Source organism: Amphimedon queenslandica, unplaced genomic scaffold (genome assembly GCF_000090795.2).
Source record: "Amphimedon queenslandica unplaced genomic scaffold, v1.1 AMPQUscaffold_13453, whole genome shotgun sequence".
NCBI classification, from domain to species: Eukaryota; Metazoa; Porifera; class Demospongiae; order Haplosclerida; family Niphatidae; genus Amphimedon; species Amphimedon queenslandica.
This window is the reverse complement of record NW_003546311.1, coordinates 286103-299356: the sequence shown is the minus strand read 5'-3', so window position 1 is coordinate 299356 and position 13254 is coordinate 286103. Positions and strand designations below refer to the sequence as shown.

The following is a 13254-nucleotide window of genomic DNA, read 5'->3' as shown; positions in this document are numbered from 1 at the left end:
GCCCTACCATCAAAGTGGCCTTATAATTATATTCATAACTCAAAAGGTTATATTCATTGTTCTTACAATAACAAAAGGGGATGGCTGATAACCACAGCTCTTTTAAAGCTATATACAATGATAATTTCACTCTGATTTTGCTCAGCTTGCAGGAAAATGCCTCCATTTTGTTACGTAAAAAGGGTGTGGCCAAAATCGCGGCGCGCTTTGCGCGCCATTTTGTTTCCTTGCCCTACCGTCACCCAAGGTCCAGCTACGCCCCTGGCCAGGCTAGAACAGAGCAAACCCACTATTTAACACCACTGACCAAAATGACCTAGTAAAAGTGACAAGGATGAACTGTCCTAATACTTTGAGAAAATGTGACAAGCTAAACTTCTAATCAAGCTTCTCTCACAATTTTAATTCTTTTAATGAGAAGACTAATCTAGAGGAGTCTTAGATCAAACTGCTTTTAAGTTCTTCAGCCTTTAGAGATGCTTTAGACAGCCCCTCTCTCTTATCTAACTGTTAGAAACTCAATCTGAGTTTGTCCCGTTAAAATTTCCGCCATCTTGCTCTTTTTGAGCACACCCTCTAAGTTAATTTTGCCCACGTGGTCCAAATTTATCAATAATAGTATACTAATTTAATTTTCGTATTCTTCCGTTCATAAACAAGACGTAACGCAAATAGACCTAGACAGATTAGTGTGGGTCTCGCTCATGCTCGCCCCAATAAATTAACTTAATAATAATATATCTAATGATAATAATTATTAGTGTTTTGTCATTGTTATTGTTTTGTTTTTGTCGGTGTTTATTAGTGAATTAATAATAATAAATTAATTAATAATAATAATAATGCTAATTTTTTTGGTTTGTTTTGTTTTACTTCTTTCCTAATAATAATAATAATAATAATAATAATAATAATAATAATAATAATAATAATAATAATAATAATAATAATAATAAATAAATAAAACTAATAATTACAATAATAATAATATTAATTTTTATCAGATTTGCACATAACAGATTTTATTCTAGGTATTACAGTACCAGCATATCTCCCCATTATATCACTGTATTCATGAGGAGTAAAATCAGCCATTCTATAAGGCCACCTATAGTGATTGCTCCTACCAATGTCATTAGGTACTTCATATTCTGCTTCATATTCTTTTTGTTTATCTACAACAAAGTGAACTTGAACCACGTTAACTGCTCTTGTCTTGACCACTAGTTTGTCTGATCCATATTTCTCTGCATGTGTAGCTCTTTGTGTTCGTCTGAAGTAGCGAGGTAGCTTCATTTTAGGACAAAAAGACACGTCTTTAACTTGAGGTACTGATACTGGGTCTTCAAAGTAATACGTATTATGAAACCTGTAAGCTGAGACTGGTTTTGACTTTGTTTTTTCTTCAAGATACTCCATCATGTCTCCAACCTTTTCAAATTTAGACTCTGGTACAATGAATTCATCTATATCAGTCAGTGATAAGTATTTGACTCTGTTCATGCTCCTGTATATGCATTCATTGATGACAGCTGACATCCCATTGTCAAGAGTATGCATCTTCGGAATACTTGGTTCCTTGAGACTCCAATCAATAACTTCCAACAGGCCAGTCTCAATGTATGGTTGAAGTATGGTATACATGATCTCTGGCACATCTTGGTAGTACAACATTAATAATTCAGCACCAAGTTCTCTATTTATCTCAACCCAGTCCACAACTACCTGTAAATGAAGTAAAATTAATAATAATAATATTTAATGCATCATAATTACTTACCTGTGGATCAGATATCCCAAAAAGTGCCTTGTGGAGACAGACTGCATACTTCACAGCATTGGGTCCTGGGACTAGACCCTGTACACTGATGCTACTCGACAGTTTATCTTTGCCGCAATCTTTATCAAGAGTAAGAGCAACAGTCTCTGGTCTCTCTTTGACTGGATCTTTGGTCCACAAGAGGAAATACACGTAAAACTCCTGCATTGCGTCACTCAGAGAGCCACTCTGTGACTTGTACTCTAACTGAAGACACTTTGTCGGTTTATCCGAGTACCTTAACTCAACAAAGACATTAGGTTTCTCAGCATGACGTAAATCATACATTGCATTGAACATTATTGCTGGATGGTCGTCAATGCGAGTGTCATAATAAGCAAGTCTCCTCACCTAAAATTATGGATACGGTAACTTTCATCACTTTATGACTCACAACTTACCACTAATCTCTTTTCATCCATTGATTCCCATAGCTCTTCTGGTTTCGCTGGATGATAAAATTTTGTGTGAACTGGCTCCTTCTAAAAGAATGATTAAATCACTGTAAAGTTTATACATTATTACATAAACTGCTCTTCCTTCTATGATTATAAACATAATGCTCTCTAAAATTAATGTTTACTGAAAGTCATCATCATGACATCAATATAAACAATATACCGTACTCAGAATAAAACTGCTAATATTATAACCGTCAATGCTGTCTTAAAGAAGAAAAGAAAAGATAGTAATTTGCCAAAGCAATTTTGATGCAAACCATCAAAGTTTTTGCCAACAAATTTTCTGGCCCTCCAGTATTATATTTCAATTAGAATATTATTTTACTTTATACACTATCCTCCTTGCACATCATATTACATTTAAATAAATGATTGAACAGAATGAGGATCATAAATACATACTTTGTGTACTCCTGGTCGAGCTCCTGGTTGAACAGAGGCTTGAGCAATGTCAACTTGACCTCGAACTAGACTACCCTCAGGTTCCTACCAAACAGACAGGGTGTGGCTTAGAGCAAATATATGCTCACCTTTTTACCATTCAATGTTATAAAGACCAGATAAAAAAGTAATAAAGAGACAGCCAGTATCGCGCCCACAACTACAACCTTCTTCATTGTTGCCAATTGTTGGTAGGTGATTAAAAATTCAATAATTTTAGTACAGCCACGCCCATCTTTACGCCCATCTTTACAAAACAGCCATTTATAGTATATAACATTATTTTTAACAGCCATTATAGTATAAATTTTAAAACAAACCACAAAAATTATAAAATAAAGTTATAATACTCTTCATTCTCCAAATTCACGTACAACGTAGTCTTGCAAGACTACAAACAACGAGGATCAGGAGTATGGGGAAGCGAGACATTAGTGCAGTTATAGCCAGGCTCAAAAGGAGTAATGGAAGTTGGGACTACACCTTGCTGCTCATACCTACATACAATACAGTACAGTAAGAGGTATAGAGATACAATGTATTAGCTCACAAGGCAAATATGTCAGTAGTTACGTATTGAAAAAAGAGGAAAGCGCATTGAACAAATATATACCAGACCATTGCCGGTGCCAATACACCTCTGTAGGACCAAAACATCTAAAAAATAAAATAAATATTATGTATCTGTTAGGTGGCTGTTGCTATTACTAACCAGTGCAACAGTTACTAATGTACTCACTGTATCAAAAAGGAATGAATAGAGAGAAGAAATGATATAAAAGTAGTAGAAATTAATATTGAGAGGAGGGGGAAGAGAGTGAAAAAAATATGGAAAATCAAATCATAGTTGTGTCATACAGAGCTATCACTCACAAATGATGTTTATGATAAGTGCAAAGTATCTCGCTGTCTTATACTTGACGGCTCCATAAACACAGAGTGAGAAAGAGACCTAGCAGGTATGACACACATAAAGGTGAGACAAAATAGTAACTCAATTGACGTCATAAGCTGAACTCACCAAGAACATTATAATTAGAATAGCTACAAGAATTCCCAAGACAATACGCTGAGAGAAAAGGAATAATTACATAAAACAATTATATAAAATGCATCAATTAGCCATTAAATATCACTTGAGGAGGCTCACCCCACTAAAAGTCTTAAAGAATGTTACTCCTCCATAAATTGGCCCTGCCTCAGACCTGCCACTAGAGTAGTTGTAAATATCATCAGAACCTTTAGAACTTTCACTCCCTTTCTTTCCATTGCTGTACGAAGAGGGAGCACTGCTTGTGCCATAACCAGGAGCTGAATAAGGTTTGCTTTTACCTGCCATTTTTGGGAGTGGCTTCTACGAAATAAAAATAAACGGTTAGAAATACGGAAGATGTTGCTTTAGTTTACTGAAAATATTGCCAATTTAGTGAGTTTACGGAGTTTAAAATCAACCATGTCTGACGATGCCCCGTTTCTTCATCCAAAAGATGAATCGGGCGACAAGCCTCCTCCAGTTTACTATGACAGAAGTAGTACACCTGCGATGGTTGGTACTCGCCATGTTTTATTTGTCTAAATATGTATTTGAGCCTTTTGTAAACTACCGAAGGTCACGTGACTATGTCTCCTTCCTTTGTTTATTGATTCCATATACCATTATACATATATATGCTCGTGTAGATCTACACTAAATGTAATTGCATTATGGCATAATAGAAATTTCATTAATAAATCTCTTTGATCTTTACCATCTGTTTTTTACCATCCCCTCCCTCTCTACCTTTGATCTTTTTCTTAAATACAGAGATACATTGTCATTGCTACACTCGTCAGTGTAGTCATCTCCCTCTTAGTGAGTAGACGTTTTGTATGATAATTATTTTATATATTAATCCATTGACAGGTTGCTGTTATAGTTGTAGTTGTGAAGACTGCCACGGCTAATACTTTGTTCTCTCTATTACTCGTTAGCTTACTTGGTACGTGAAAAGGCATACAGTAATAATTTTTATTTATTTATTTTGCTTTTGTTGTTATTATCGTAGCTTTCTCACAAGTTGAATTTTTTCTGGTGAGCAGCATGGACATGCATTAATATTGTTAATAAAAATGCTGTTTGTTCTTTGTTCCCCTTTTCTTTGTCCTTTCTCGCTCCCTCTCTCTCTTTTAGGTTTACTTTGTATACAAGGAGAAGATGCCTAGGGCCTATGTATGGACCATTTTTGTTGTGGCTACTTTCATTTTTGTAGAGTCCATTTGTACTATTATTGTTGTCACGACAACTTGAGAACGGCAGGATTCGTCTTTGTCTCATATTATGAGTGTTTAAAAGTTACAACATTGTGTTATGAGATTTATTATTATTATTATTATTATTATTATTATTGAATATTTTATGTTTTTTAATAAAGAGAAAATTTTCATGCTGCTATTTATGAAGATTAATTTTTCTATGAAGCAATTACTACAAAAAAAATTAAAACCAGAAAGCTACTTTTAAAACTGGCTTGACATACATACTTGCATTATCCATTGATACAATGGCCTATAGTTGCCTCCAGTTGTTCTTAGTGAATCTACAATAGAAAAAAAAGCATGCCACCTGAATAGATCAATGCACACTATAGTCTATTGAGTACAATGGGAATGCTGCAAGCAAACATTGCAGCTGAGAAGGTGTATATATGATGAATTTCTCAATAGAAGTGAGGATATCAAAGCATTGATAAAAGACAATGTGTCCTTCATTGATGATGTGCACTATTGGGGACTTCAACTTTTGCAAGGAGGACAGAGACTCCTGTTGTCACATTGTACCTAATGAAATCGAACAATACTGGTGGTTTCGAAGCTTGTCCTGTATTTGAGAAAGGATTCAAGAGATCGGGACACAGGGAGAAACAAGCTGCAAACACAGCATTGTCATTGAGGTATAACAATGTGACATGCATTCATTAGGACCTAGTCCATCAGGTATAAAGCAAGAAGCATCACAAACCGAGCGAGCATTCAGTTATACTTTCCAAGGAGTGACAGAAAAGGAGGAGCAGCAAGAGTTTGCAGTGAAGTCAAGAGTTTGCAGTGAAGTACTTTGTTGGATTTCTCATGCTACCAAACTGACGATATCAAAAGAGGATGTTTCAGTTTCTCATGATGTATTGTCATGTATTGTGGAGGGGAGAGACTTTAAGGAGTAGCTTTACTGTCTCCATGAGCTCACCTCTCCATCATGCATGACAAAACTAGTGAGATGATGACAAAGAGCTACAGGCAGCAGATCCAGAGATTCATTCTTTACATCAGAAGTAAAACTTTACTGCATTACACAGGCTTAGCAAAACACTGCTCTCACTGCCCTTAAGTGCCTGTACTTGCAACAAAATGTGCTATGCAAATAATAATTATTTGTCATGGCTACTAAAATAACAAGACAGAACACAATAACAACAATAATAATAATCATAAAGAAAAAGCAAGAGACATAATAAAATGATAATGCTAATAGTAATAGCAATAATAATAATAACTAAACTCAGTGATGGTTCACGTTATGTGCATGCATGAGTAGTAGCTCAGTGATACTCCTAGTAATAATCCCTTCCATGTTCATCCTGCTGTGGGCTCTTATAGCCAGTGTAGCCTCTGTTAGGAGTCCTCTCAGACTCTGAAGTGCGGTGATAGGGTGCATGACTTTGAGAGTATTGGGACTGGTTGAGGGGCTCATCAGGATATTCCTCACCACCAAAGCTCCCCCTACCACGCCTCTTTATAAAGAAAAGAGCATAAAATCAAAATTAATTGTGTTAGTATATTGTATATATTGTATATTTATTTTAGTAAAGGCAACATACTGCTTCATCCAAGTTTCTTCTAAGTTGTTGTATTTCTTCTTGTGCCTTTTTGAAACGACTGTTAGCCTCTTCTCTCTCTTGCCGTTCTCTCTTAAAGTCGTCCTCATATATGACAGCCTGTCAATATTATATTAGTATGATTATCATTGTTATTCTTATGGGGACGCATGCTGCTGGTGCTATTCAATACTTGTATTGCAATTCAATGAGAGAACAAAAGGAATACAATATGCTTCATACAATATCTCTTAATTGTCTTTACTTGTTGATGTATCGCCATGTTGGTATCTGATAGCGATTGATTCTCACGTGCCAAACGTTCAATCTCTTTCTTCAGGTAATGTATCTGTTAGAGAGAAATGAGTGCAATACATTACAATCGTAAAAACTTAATGAATGAAGAGGGTTCTCTCAGAGCAATTTTTGAATAATAAATACCCTGTATAACATTTTTGAGAAATTTTAAAATTTGTAAAAAATCCAGTTTCAATCCGAACCAGCTCAAACTTTCTACGTAACATAAGTACATGTATATGTATCAGAAAAAATTATAAAAATGGAGAATTCTTTCCTAGTCATTTTTGCCAAAATTTGGCCTGAGACCATGTACTATAGTACAGGGACTTTGGCCTAATTTTTGAGAATTTTTAAAAATTTGTAAAAAATCTAATTTTGATCGGAATCAGCTCAAACTTTCTACACAACATAAGTACATGTATACGTATCAGTAAAAAATATATAAATGAAGAATCCTCTCCTAGTCATTTTTGCTAAAATTTGGCCTGGGACTATGTACAGGGGCTTTGGCCTGATTTTTGAGCAATTTTAAAAATTCGTAAAAATCCAATTTTGACTGGAATCTGATCAAAATTTATACGCAACATAAGTACATGTATACGCATCAGAAAAAAAATTATAAAAGGGAAAATTCCTGTTGGAGTAATTTTGGTAAAACACCCTGTACTACTGTAGTTCATGGTGTCCTTTTGATAACATAATACAGTGGACAGAGCATAAAATGGAATACAGTTGATGCATTTGGCCCCTTTATTACATGATGCTGCCAATGGTTACAGCTTACCTCATCATTTATGCCAGCAGCCGAAGAATAATGGCCTCCTCTTCCTCCTCCCTCCTGTAGTTTATAATTAAGCTCAGAGTTAGTGACCCTCAGACTCTCCATCTCATCTCTCAGATCCAGCAACTGATCAGTCAGTCTACTGTTCTCATCTTGAGCATGCTTTATCTGTACACGATAGTGATCAGTGCTGGGCATTGCCACTGGTCCAGATGGCTATGAAGAGATAAGAAAGAAGGTAAGACATGATATGAAGAGAGGTCTCACTCTTCTTTCTCTCCTTGAGTTTTCTTCCTTCTCTCTTTGAAGTGCCATCTCTGTGTCGTAAAGACGCTTTTTAGTGTGAGCCAATTCAGTCTGTAGATTCTCTATAGTCCTTTCCAACTGTATAAAACAAAATCAATAAAACTAATAATAAGTTGCACTTCTATAGTATCAATAATGTGCATATGGTCACTTACTTGATTTATCATGTTAGGATCATAGTCACTCCCACCACCACCGGTGGAACCCTTTCTATTAGCTAGTGATTTCCATTTACCAACATCGGCTTTAAGATCTGTCATATTCTCCTCCATCATATTGTACTGGGCTTTCTTGTCCATTAGCTGCTTCCTAGTATGCTCTAGTTCATTATTAGTACTACTTAGAGTACTCTTGAGCTTTACGAGAGAATTTGAAAAAAAGAAATAATTATAATAAAAATATTATGCGGTACTAAAGTTTACCCTAGTAATTTCGGAGTCTTTATCCTCTAACTGGTACCTTAGCTCGTTGATGTCAGCCTACATAAGAGAGTGTCACACGTAGTCACCATTACCACAACATGACACATGTTGCATGTATCAGAATGGGTTTTCCCTGGGAATTCCCCCTCTCACTTTGTTCATATGGGTATTATACAGTTATTTTCAGTGTGTTAGAATGATTAGATATACATGTATATATATATAGACATATCCTCTCACAATATATATAACGGGGCCTTTACTGTACATGAAAACAATAATTCTTACATCGTGTCTTCCTGCTAGTCCAGGTTGCTTTGCCATTGCAAAAAGCAAGAGGAGCAGACAGAATCTAAATAGCTCGAGATGGCTTTATCTGAAAAGAATCTGTCAATGAGGTGCAGTCAGCGAAAAGTTACAAGTACACGCCTCCTTGATAGGCGTGACTAGTTATCAATTTAATGGTTATTGAGGTAAATTTGATAATGATAAATTTGACAATTGTAGCTCAAGTTCAAACCACCTACACATAACATAATTAATGGAAAATGCCATATCATTTTAAATGCTCAAAACACAAATACATAAGCATTATAAATATTCATAATCAAGAACACAAGGGATAAACAAGTAAATAAGAATAAATAATAGAGATAACTATAGTAATATTGATTAAACTTTATATAGACGACGAGTGATGAGAAGCTGATTCTTTTGCATTGAAATCTGAAGAGACAGAAACATTTTCCTCACTTCCCAGCCCACCATTACTGAGGAAAGACCCGTGATTATTAACGTTCCCCCTAGAGAGAGAAGAGGACTTCAAGTCTAACTCGACCCTCCTTTGCACAGCTTGCTCATACGAAGTGTTCAAATCATTACAAGGAGAGAGAAGTGAAGGAGCTTCAGTCTCACCACCGCTAACGTCAGCCATGTTAGGATCACTCTCACGACTGTAAAGCCTCAAATGACCAACTCGATGAATCTGAGGCGATACACTCCGTGGGGGATGATCCTCTGGTACTTGCGTGTGATAGTTATTGCTGGTATTTGACGGGTTTTTTTGATAGGCGTGGTTATAAAATGGTATGCTCCTCCTCCTTGTTTGAGGCTCCCCTTCGTAAAGTGGGCGTGTCACCTCGCTCATGTGGGTCTGGTAGCCAAGCGAGAGACGTCTTGTTGGAGGCGTGGCAGATGTGGGAGAGGGAAGGGATGATGGTGGAATGGAGGGAGTGCTTTGCGAATAGTATAAAGGGTAGACGTCTTTCTCAACAAACGGGTCAAGGGGAGGTAGAGTCTTACGAGCCGAGTAGCCCTATTATTAATGCAATTATTAAATAATTTTAAATCATCAAAATGACAGAGAATAAACATAAATTTCATTGCAGTCGTACCTGGCTTTCTAAATGTCTTCGAAATTGTTCCTCTTCTCGTTGCTGCTTTAGCCTCAACTGCTGGCCTAGTCTCTTGGCTTCATTTTTATAATGTACCAGTTCGCTAGTGGATCGATCCAACTAAATACAAAGAGAGAGAGAGATTAGAGATAAAAGAATAGAAACAGCAGGAGTGGAAGAGAAAAGGGAGTGAGAAAAATGCAATGTAGCCAATCCAAACAAATGCCAGTGAATGTATGCGTGACGTTGTACGTGACATAAGAGAATGAGTAGGAGACAGTGCATTTTGCCAATTATGTACATTGTACTAATAACAATACATTCTTTTCATTAGATCACTTCCGCTGGCAATTCAATGCATTCTCTCTTATCAAAGCAAAAGTGGACGGTCTATATTAGGACAAAGCAAAAAGCTGCATGTGCACTATACTAAAGCAAGCTCACACGTACTGCAATACATAATACAATAAATAGGATTCAACAATACCTGTATTTTCATGGAGACTATTTCAGCTTCATATCGAAGCCTTTCTGTCTCTTTCTCACTAGCCAGTCTCTCCCTATCTCTTTTTTCAGCTTCATAGTCTTCCTAATAATATATATTAACATCATTTTTATTATTTTTTTTGAAAATACTTTGAATGCTTGAACTTGACTCTTCAATAGATCAATTTCCTCTTTCATCTGAGCCACTCTAGCAGAAGACGGAGGAGGAGCTACTGAAAGAGCTTTAGCCTGTGTCTTCAGTAAATCATTCCGCTGAGATTTCATATGATCATACTTAAACTTAAGATCTAAAAACACGATAATTACATTTGCTTTAGATAATCCCACTACTACTGGTATACCTGAATATTTTCTCTCAATTTTCTCCTTCTCTAATTTTAAGTGCTCAAGCTGCTCAATCAGCTCTTCTTTCCCTCTTTCAAGACCCTCGGCCATTGTCTTGTCTTTTTTCTGTGAGGCAGAAGAGGACTGGCCCTGTTCCTTGATGCAAGACTCATAGAGTCTCTTCAAATCATTATACTCCTCGTCCCACTTGTGGTTGATGAGCAGTATCTAAAAATAGAACAGCAGATCTCAACATCCGATCGAGTTTACAAATAGAACAGGGGACTAAACCTTTAAATGCTGAGCAGGCTTATAAATACGATTATAGCCTAGCTATGAATAGAAAACTTTCAATATGGTGGCTCTGTTATTATATTTATGATGATGTTATGCCGACACAGTAAACTAACATTATTAGACTCAGCAGGATTCAGTATGCCCTCCGACACTCTGTTTACCGGACTCATGTGATACAACATGAAATTATCATAAAAGTGAACCTTTTCTTTAAATGGTAATGAAAAACTACAGACTTAGAGTGCCAACTGTAAACAATATGCCTGTACATGTACTAAAGAATGACTTGTACTATATTCATGTGACAAAAGCATGCACTACATTCACATGCACATGAACATTTACTAGTCACATGTACCAGGTCATTATGTAAACAGGATTTCCATTAAGCAATCCAGTTATGACCCTTTCCCCTCTATTTTATCTATTTATGGGCTTGTGTTGTCTGGGCTGTATGATATCATCCTAATCTTTATTACCAAGTCACCTCAAGAGGTAGTGATTTCATTCGGGTACAACTCTACAGTGTGGCCCTCTTTCCTTCTGTTAGCACGATGTCATGAGCCAATCTGGAGCTCAAGCCTTGCTGACTCCATCCTAGTATGGTCGCGTGCATGTACACGAGTTAAATGTCAAAATTAGTAGTGAAGCCAATTAGCCAAGATACCATACTTGAGAGGAATTGTTGGACCATCATTATGTTTTAGTACATGCTTACACGATTACATAATATCACCACAAAGTCCCTTGACAGTTTTATACAAATGAACCAAGCCATATTTGATGCTATAGGCAACTATATTTATTTGTTTTTGGAGGTAAGTTTGCAAACTATTTTATTAGGACTGGTCACTCTGGTTCTCACTCAATGTTCATTGCAATGGTCTTGTTTATATTGGAGATTAATTGCACATTGTATAGTAGTAAATTCTGACGAGATGCAAGTGTAAAGAAAATAATATTCATTTAAGGAAGAGACACAGCAATAACTGTTTGTAAAGTGGGAATAAAAAGAGACTGAAAGTGCTGGCAAAGAATGAAATAGAATGTTTACATTTGCAAGTGATTGTATGTAAGGGGACAATTAAGTTAGTATGTGCAGGATCTACTGGTGGTAGGCTCGTTATCATGTCAAATAATAACAGCTTGCAAGTAATGCAAGTAATGCAAGTAATGCTATGAAACAAGATGCACTGAAGCTTGTAAGGAGCAATAGAAGTTACAAGTAAACAATACCCACCCAGGAATAGCATGCCTCTAGTCAAACTTGTAAATTAGAATATCAAATGGAATGCATCTTTTTCTAAAGCTCTTAAATTGAAGGTACAAAAGAAAGTCATCAAAACTACTTTTATTGCCCACCGAATCACTAACTGAATAATAATTATTATATATATATTATCTTACTTCTTTGATTTGCTGATGGAGTTTGGCAACTTCACCTTCTCTTTCTGCCAGAGCCTCCACGGCCTCTTGAAGATTCTTGTCACACAAAGTTGTCGGGCCCTCTGTTGACATGTTTCCAGTCACGTCAGTTATACTTTCGTAGTCTGCCATGAAAGATAGAAGTCTTGTTGAAACTTGTTGTACAAGAATGGCGTGCTTTTTATGGGCGGTTCGTTTATAACTTCATAATCATTTCCGCTATTCGTGACCTTTGGGGGTGCCCCTAAAATGATAAAATCATTAAATCACTGACTATTCTGCTACACATCAGCAGCACTCATTAGTGTAAAAACAATGCTATGTCATGCAGTACAAGTCCCTTAATGTATTGAGGAATGATAATTTTAATCGACCTTCTGCACAGTGCACACTGAGCTCATAATAGTTCTGCTGTAAGCCGACTTCTATACACATTATTAGATAAAGGTGCATCATTACTGGGAATAGGAGTAGGACTATACAAGCATAACTACACTAATTAGGTATCACCTGTATGTGTTATTATTATGCAATATGTGTTACCTTAGGCAATCCATGCATTGCCTACATCATGCTACTATATTTACATTATAAGTACAGAGTCTATTGCATTCACAGTTCAGTTGTGATTCTTGTGAACTGAATTCAATGCATACACTTCGATTTATTATAATGCATTACATAGTCCAGACAGCGGTGATATCAATAGCATAGCAGTCCCTCTCAGCCAATGATATCAAAACCCATAGCTATTCCAAATCGTTCTGGTTATTTCACTGCAAATGCCCTATTATTTCATTGATAGAATCCCCCCATCATGTTAAGTATATGCAAACCCATTTTTCATAATAGGATAATGAATCTTAATTAGGATGTTTTTGTTATTTTTAAGAGTTAAAAAGACAGCATTCAATTTATGCCGGATCACC

The 13254-nt window shown here is 36.2% G+C and overlaps 5 protein-coding genes and 1 non-coding gene across 7 annotated transcripts; 2 read left to right on the top strand and 4 right to left on the bottom strand.

The window, feature by feature from the left end:
• Positions 1-950: 950 nt before the first annotated feature.
• LOC105312357 (uncharacterized) lies at positions 951-2927 on the bottom strand. Its single transcript, XM_011404941.2, has 5 exons — positions 2811-2927; positions 2683-2766; positions 2221-2301; positions 1781-2170; positions 951-1725 (listed from the first exon to the last, which is right to left on the bottom strand). The coding sequence occupies exons 1-5, from the start codon at positions 2895-2897 to the stop codon at positions 991-993; spliced, it is 1377 nt and encodes a 458-aa protein (XP_011403243.1). The 5' UTR covers positions 2898-2927; the 3' UTR covers positions 951-990.
• Positions 2928-3000: 73 nt separating this feature from the next.
• Positions 3001-4208, bottom strand: LOC100636658 (uncharacterized). The gene is made up of 7 exons (XM_003385660.3): positions 4129-4208; positions 3872-4075; positions 3743-3790; positions 3595-3673; positions 3434-3459; positions 3272-3378; positions 3001-3218 (listed from the first exon to the last, which is right to left on the bottom strand). Exons 1-7 carry the CDS (start codon positions 4174-4176, stop codon positions 3113-3115), a joined length of 618 nt encoding a protein of 205 aa, XP_003385708.2. The 5' UTR covers positions 4177-4208; the 3' UTR covers positions 3001-3112.
• On the top strand, positions 4146-5166 carry LOC100636531 (uncharacterized). Its single transcript, XM_003385659.2, has 5 exons — positions 4146-4267; positions 4526-4573; positions 4625-4700; positions 4767-4792; positions 4892-5166. Exons 1-5 carry the CDS (start codon positions 4175-4177, stop codon positions 5006-5008), a joined length of 360 nt encoding a protein of 119 aa, XP_003385707.1. The 5' UTR covers positions 4146-4174; the 3' UTR covers positions 5009-5166.
• A 701-nt stretch (positions 5167-5867) lies between these two features.
• On the top strand, positions 5868-5977 carry Mir2015 (microRNA mir-2015). Its single transcript, NR_105080.1, has one exon. It is a non-coding gene; the product is annotated as a microRNA mir-2015 (primary transcript).
• A 128-nt stretch (positions 5978-6105) lies between these two features.
• Positions 6106-8813, bottom strand: LOC105312356 (protein MLP1-like). Of its 2 annotated transcripts, none has more exons than XM_019995166.1 (8): positions 8667-8813; positions 8379-8435; positions 8112-8312; positions 7918-8034; positions 7654-7866; positions 6835-6921; positions 6573-6689; positions 6106-6485 (listed from the first exon to the last, which is right to left on the bottom strand). In XM_019995166.1, exons 1-8 carry the CDS (start codon positions 8700-8702, stop codon positions 6306-6308), a joined length of 1008 nt encoding a protein of 335 aa, XP_019850725.1. In that variant the 5' UTR covers positions 8703-8813; the 3' UTR covers positions 6106-6305. The 2 variants fall into 2 exon arrangements, with proteins under 2 accessions (XP_019850725.1, XP_011403242.1); XM_011404940.2 differs by having other exon boundaries at positions 6835-6918.
• A 103-nt stretch (positions 8814-8916) lies between these two features.
• On the bottom strand, positions 8917-12496 carry LOC109581227 (TNFAIP3-interacting protein 1-like). The gene is made up of 6 exons (XM_019995165.1): positions 12308-12496; positions 10621-10831; positions 10409-10566; positions 10260-10361; positions 9773-9892; positions 8917-9693 (listed from the first exon to the last, which is right to left on the bottom strand). The coding sequence occupies exons 1-6, from the start codon at positions 12455-12457 to the stop codon at positions 9058-9060; spliced, it is 1377 nt and encodes a 458-aa protein (XP_019850724.1). The 5' UTR covers positions 12458-12496; the 3' UTR covers positions 8917-9057.
• Positions 12497-13254: the final 758 nt, after the last annotated feature.

What these genes read in the sequence shown, in the direction of transcription:
- LOC109581227 (XM_019995165.1), bottom strand. Translation starts at nt 12,457, where the DNA reads ATGGCAGACTACGAAAGTATAACTGACGTGACTGGAAACATGTCAACA. An exon ending in AATTGAGAGAAAATATTCAG is followed by an intron (nt 10,567 to 10,620) that starts GTATACCAGTAG and finishes TCGTGTTTTTAG; the next exon opens with ATCTTAAGTTTAAGTATGAT. An exon ending in GTCAAGTTCAAGCATTCAAA is followed by an intron (nt 10,362 to 10,408) that starts GTATTTTCAAAA and finishes ATATATTATTAG; the next exon opens with GAAGACTATGAAGCTGAAAA.
- LOC100636531 (XM_003385659.2), top strand. Translation starts at nt 4,175, where the DNA reads ATGTCTGACGATGCCCCGTTTCTTCATCCAAAAGATGAATCGGGCGAC. An exon ending in GAAGTAGTACACCTGCGATG is followed by an intron (nt 4,268 to 4,525) that starts GTTGGTACTCGC and finishes TCTTAAATACAG; the next exon opens with AGATACATTGTCATTGCTAC. An exon ending in GTGTAGTCATCTCCCTCTTA is followed by an intron (nt 4,574 to 4,624) that starts GTGAGTAGACGT and finishes ATCCATTGACAG; the next exon opens with GTTGCTGTTATAGTTGTAGT.
- LOC105312356 (XM_019995166.1), bottom strand. Translation starts at nt 8,702, where the DNA reads ATGGCAAAGCAACCTGGACTAGCAGGAAGACACGAT. An exon ending in AAGACTCCGAAATTACTAGG is followed by an intron (nt 8,313 to 8,378) that starts GTAAACTTTAGT and finishes TCTCTCGTAAAG; the next exon opens with CTCAAGAGTACTCTAAGTAG. An exon ending in ACTCAAGGAGAGAAAGAAGA is followed by an intron (nt 7,867 to 7,917) that starts GTGAGACCTCTC and finishes ATCTCTTCATAG; the next exon opens with CCATCTGGACCAGTGGCAAT.
- LOC100636658 (XM_003385660.3), bottom strand. Translation starts at nt 4,176, where the DNA reads ATGGTTGATTTTAAACTCCGTAAACTCACTAAATTGGCAATATTTTCA. An exon ending in TCTTTAAGACTTTTAGTGGG is followed by an intron (nt 3,791 to 3,871) that starts GTGAGCCTCCTC and finishes CTTTTCTCTCAG; the next exon opens with CGTATTGTCTTGGGAATTCT. An exon ending in TTCTAATTATAATGTTCTTG is followed by an intron (nt 3,674 to 3,742) that starts GTGAGTTCAGCT and finishes CATACCTGCTAG; the next exon opens with GTCTCTTTCTCACTCTGTGT.
- LOC105312357 (XM_011404941.2), bottom strand. Translation starts at nt 2,897, where the DNA reads ATGAAGAAGGTTGTAGTTGTGGGCGCGATACTGGCTGTCTCTTTATTA. An exon ending in TAACATTGAATGGTAAAAAG is followed by an intron (nt 2,767 to 2,810) that starts GTGAGCATATAT and finishes TCTGTTTGGTAG; the next exon opens with GAACCTGAGGGTAGTCTAGT. An exon ending in TGGATGAAAAGAGATTAGTG is followed by an intron (nt 2,171 to 2,220) that starts GTAAGTTGTGAG and finishes CCATAATTTTAG; the next exon opens with GTGAGGAGACTTGCTTATTA.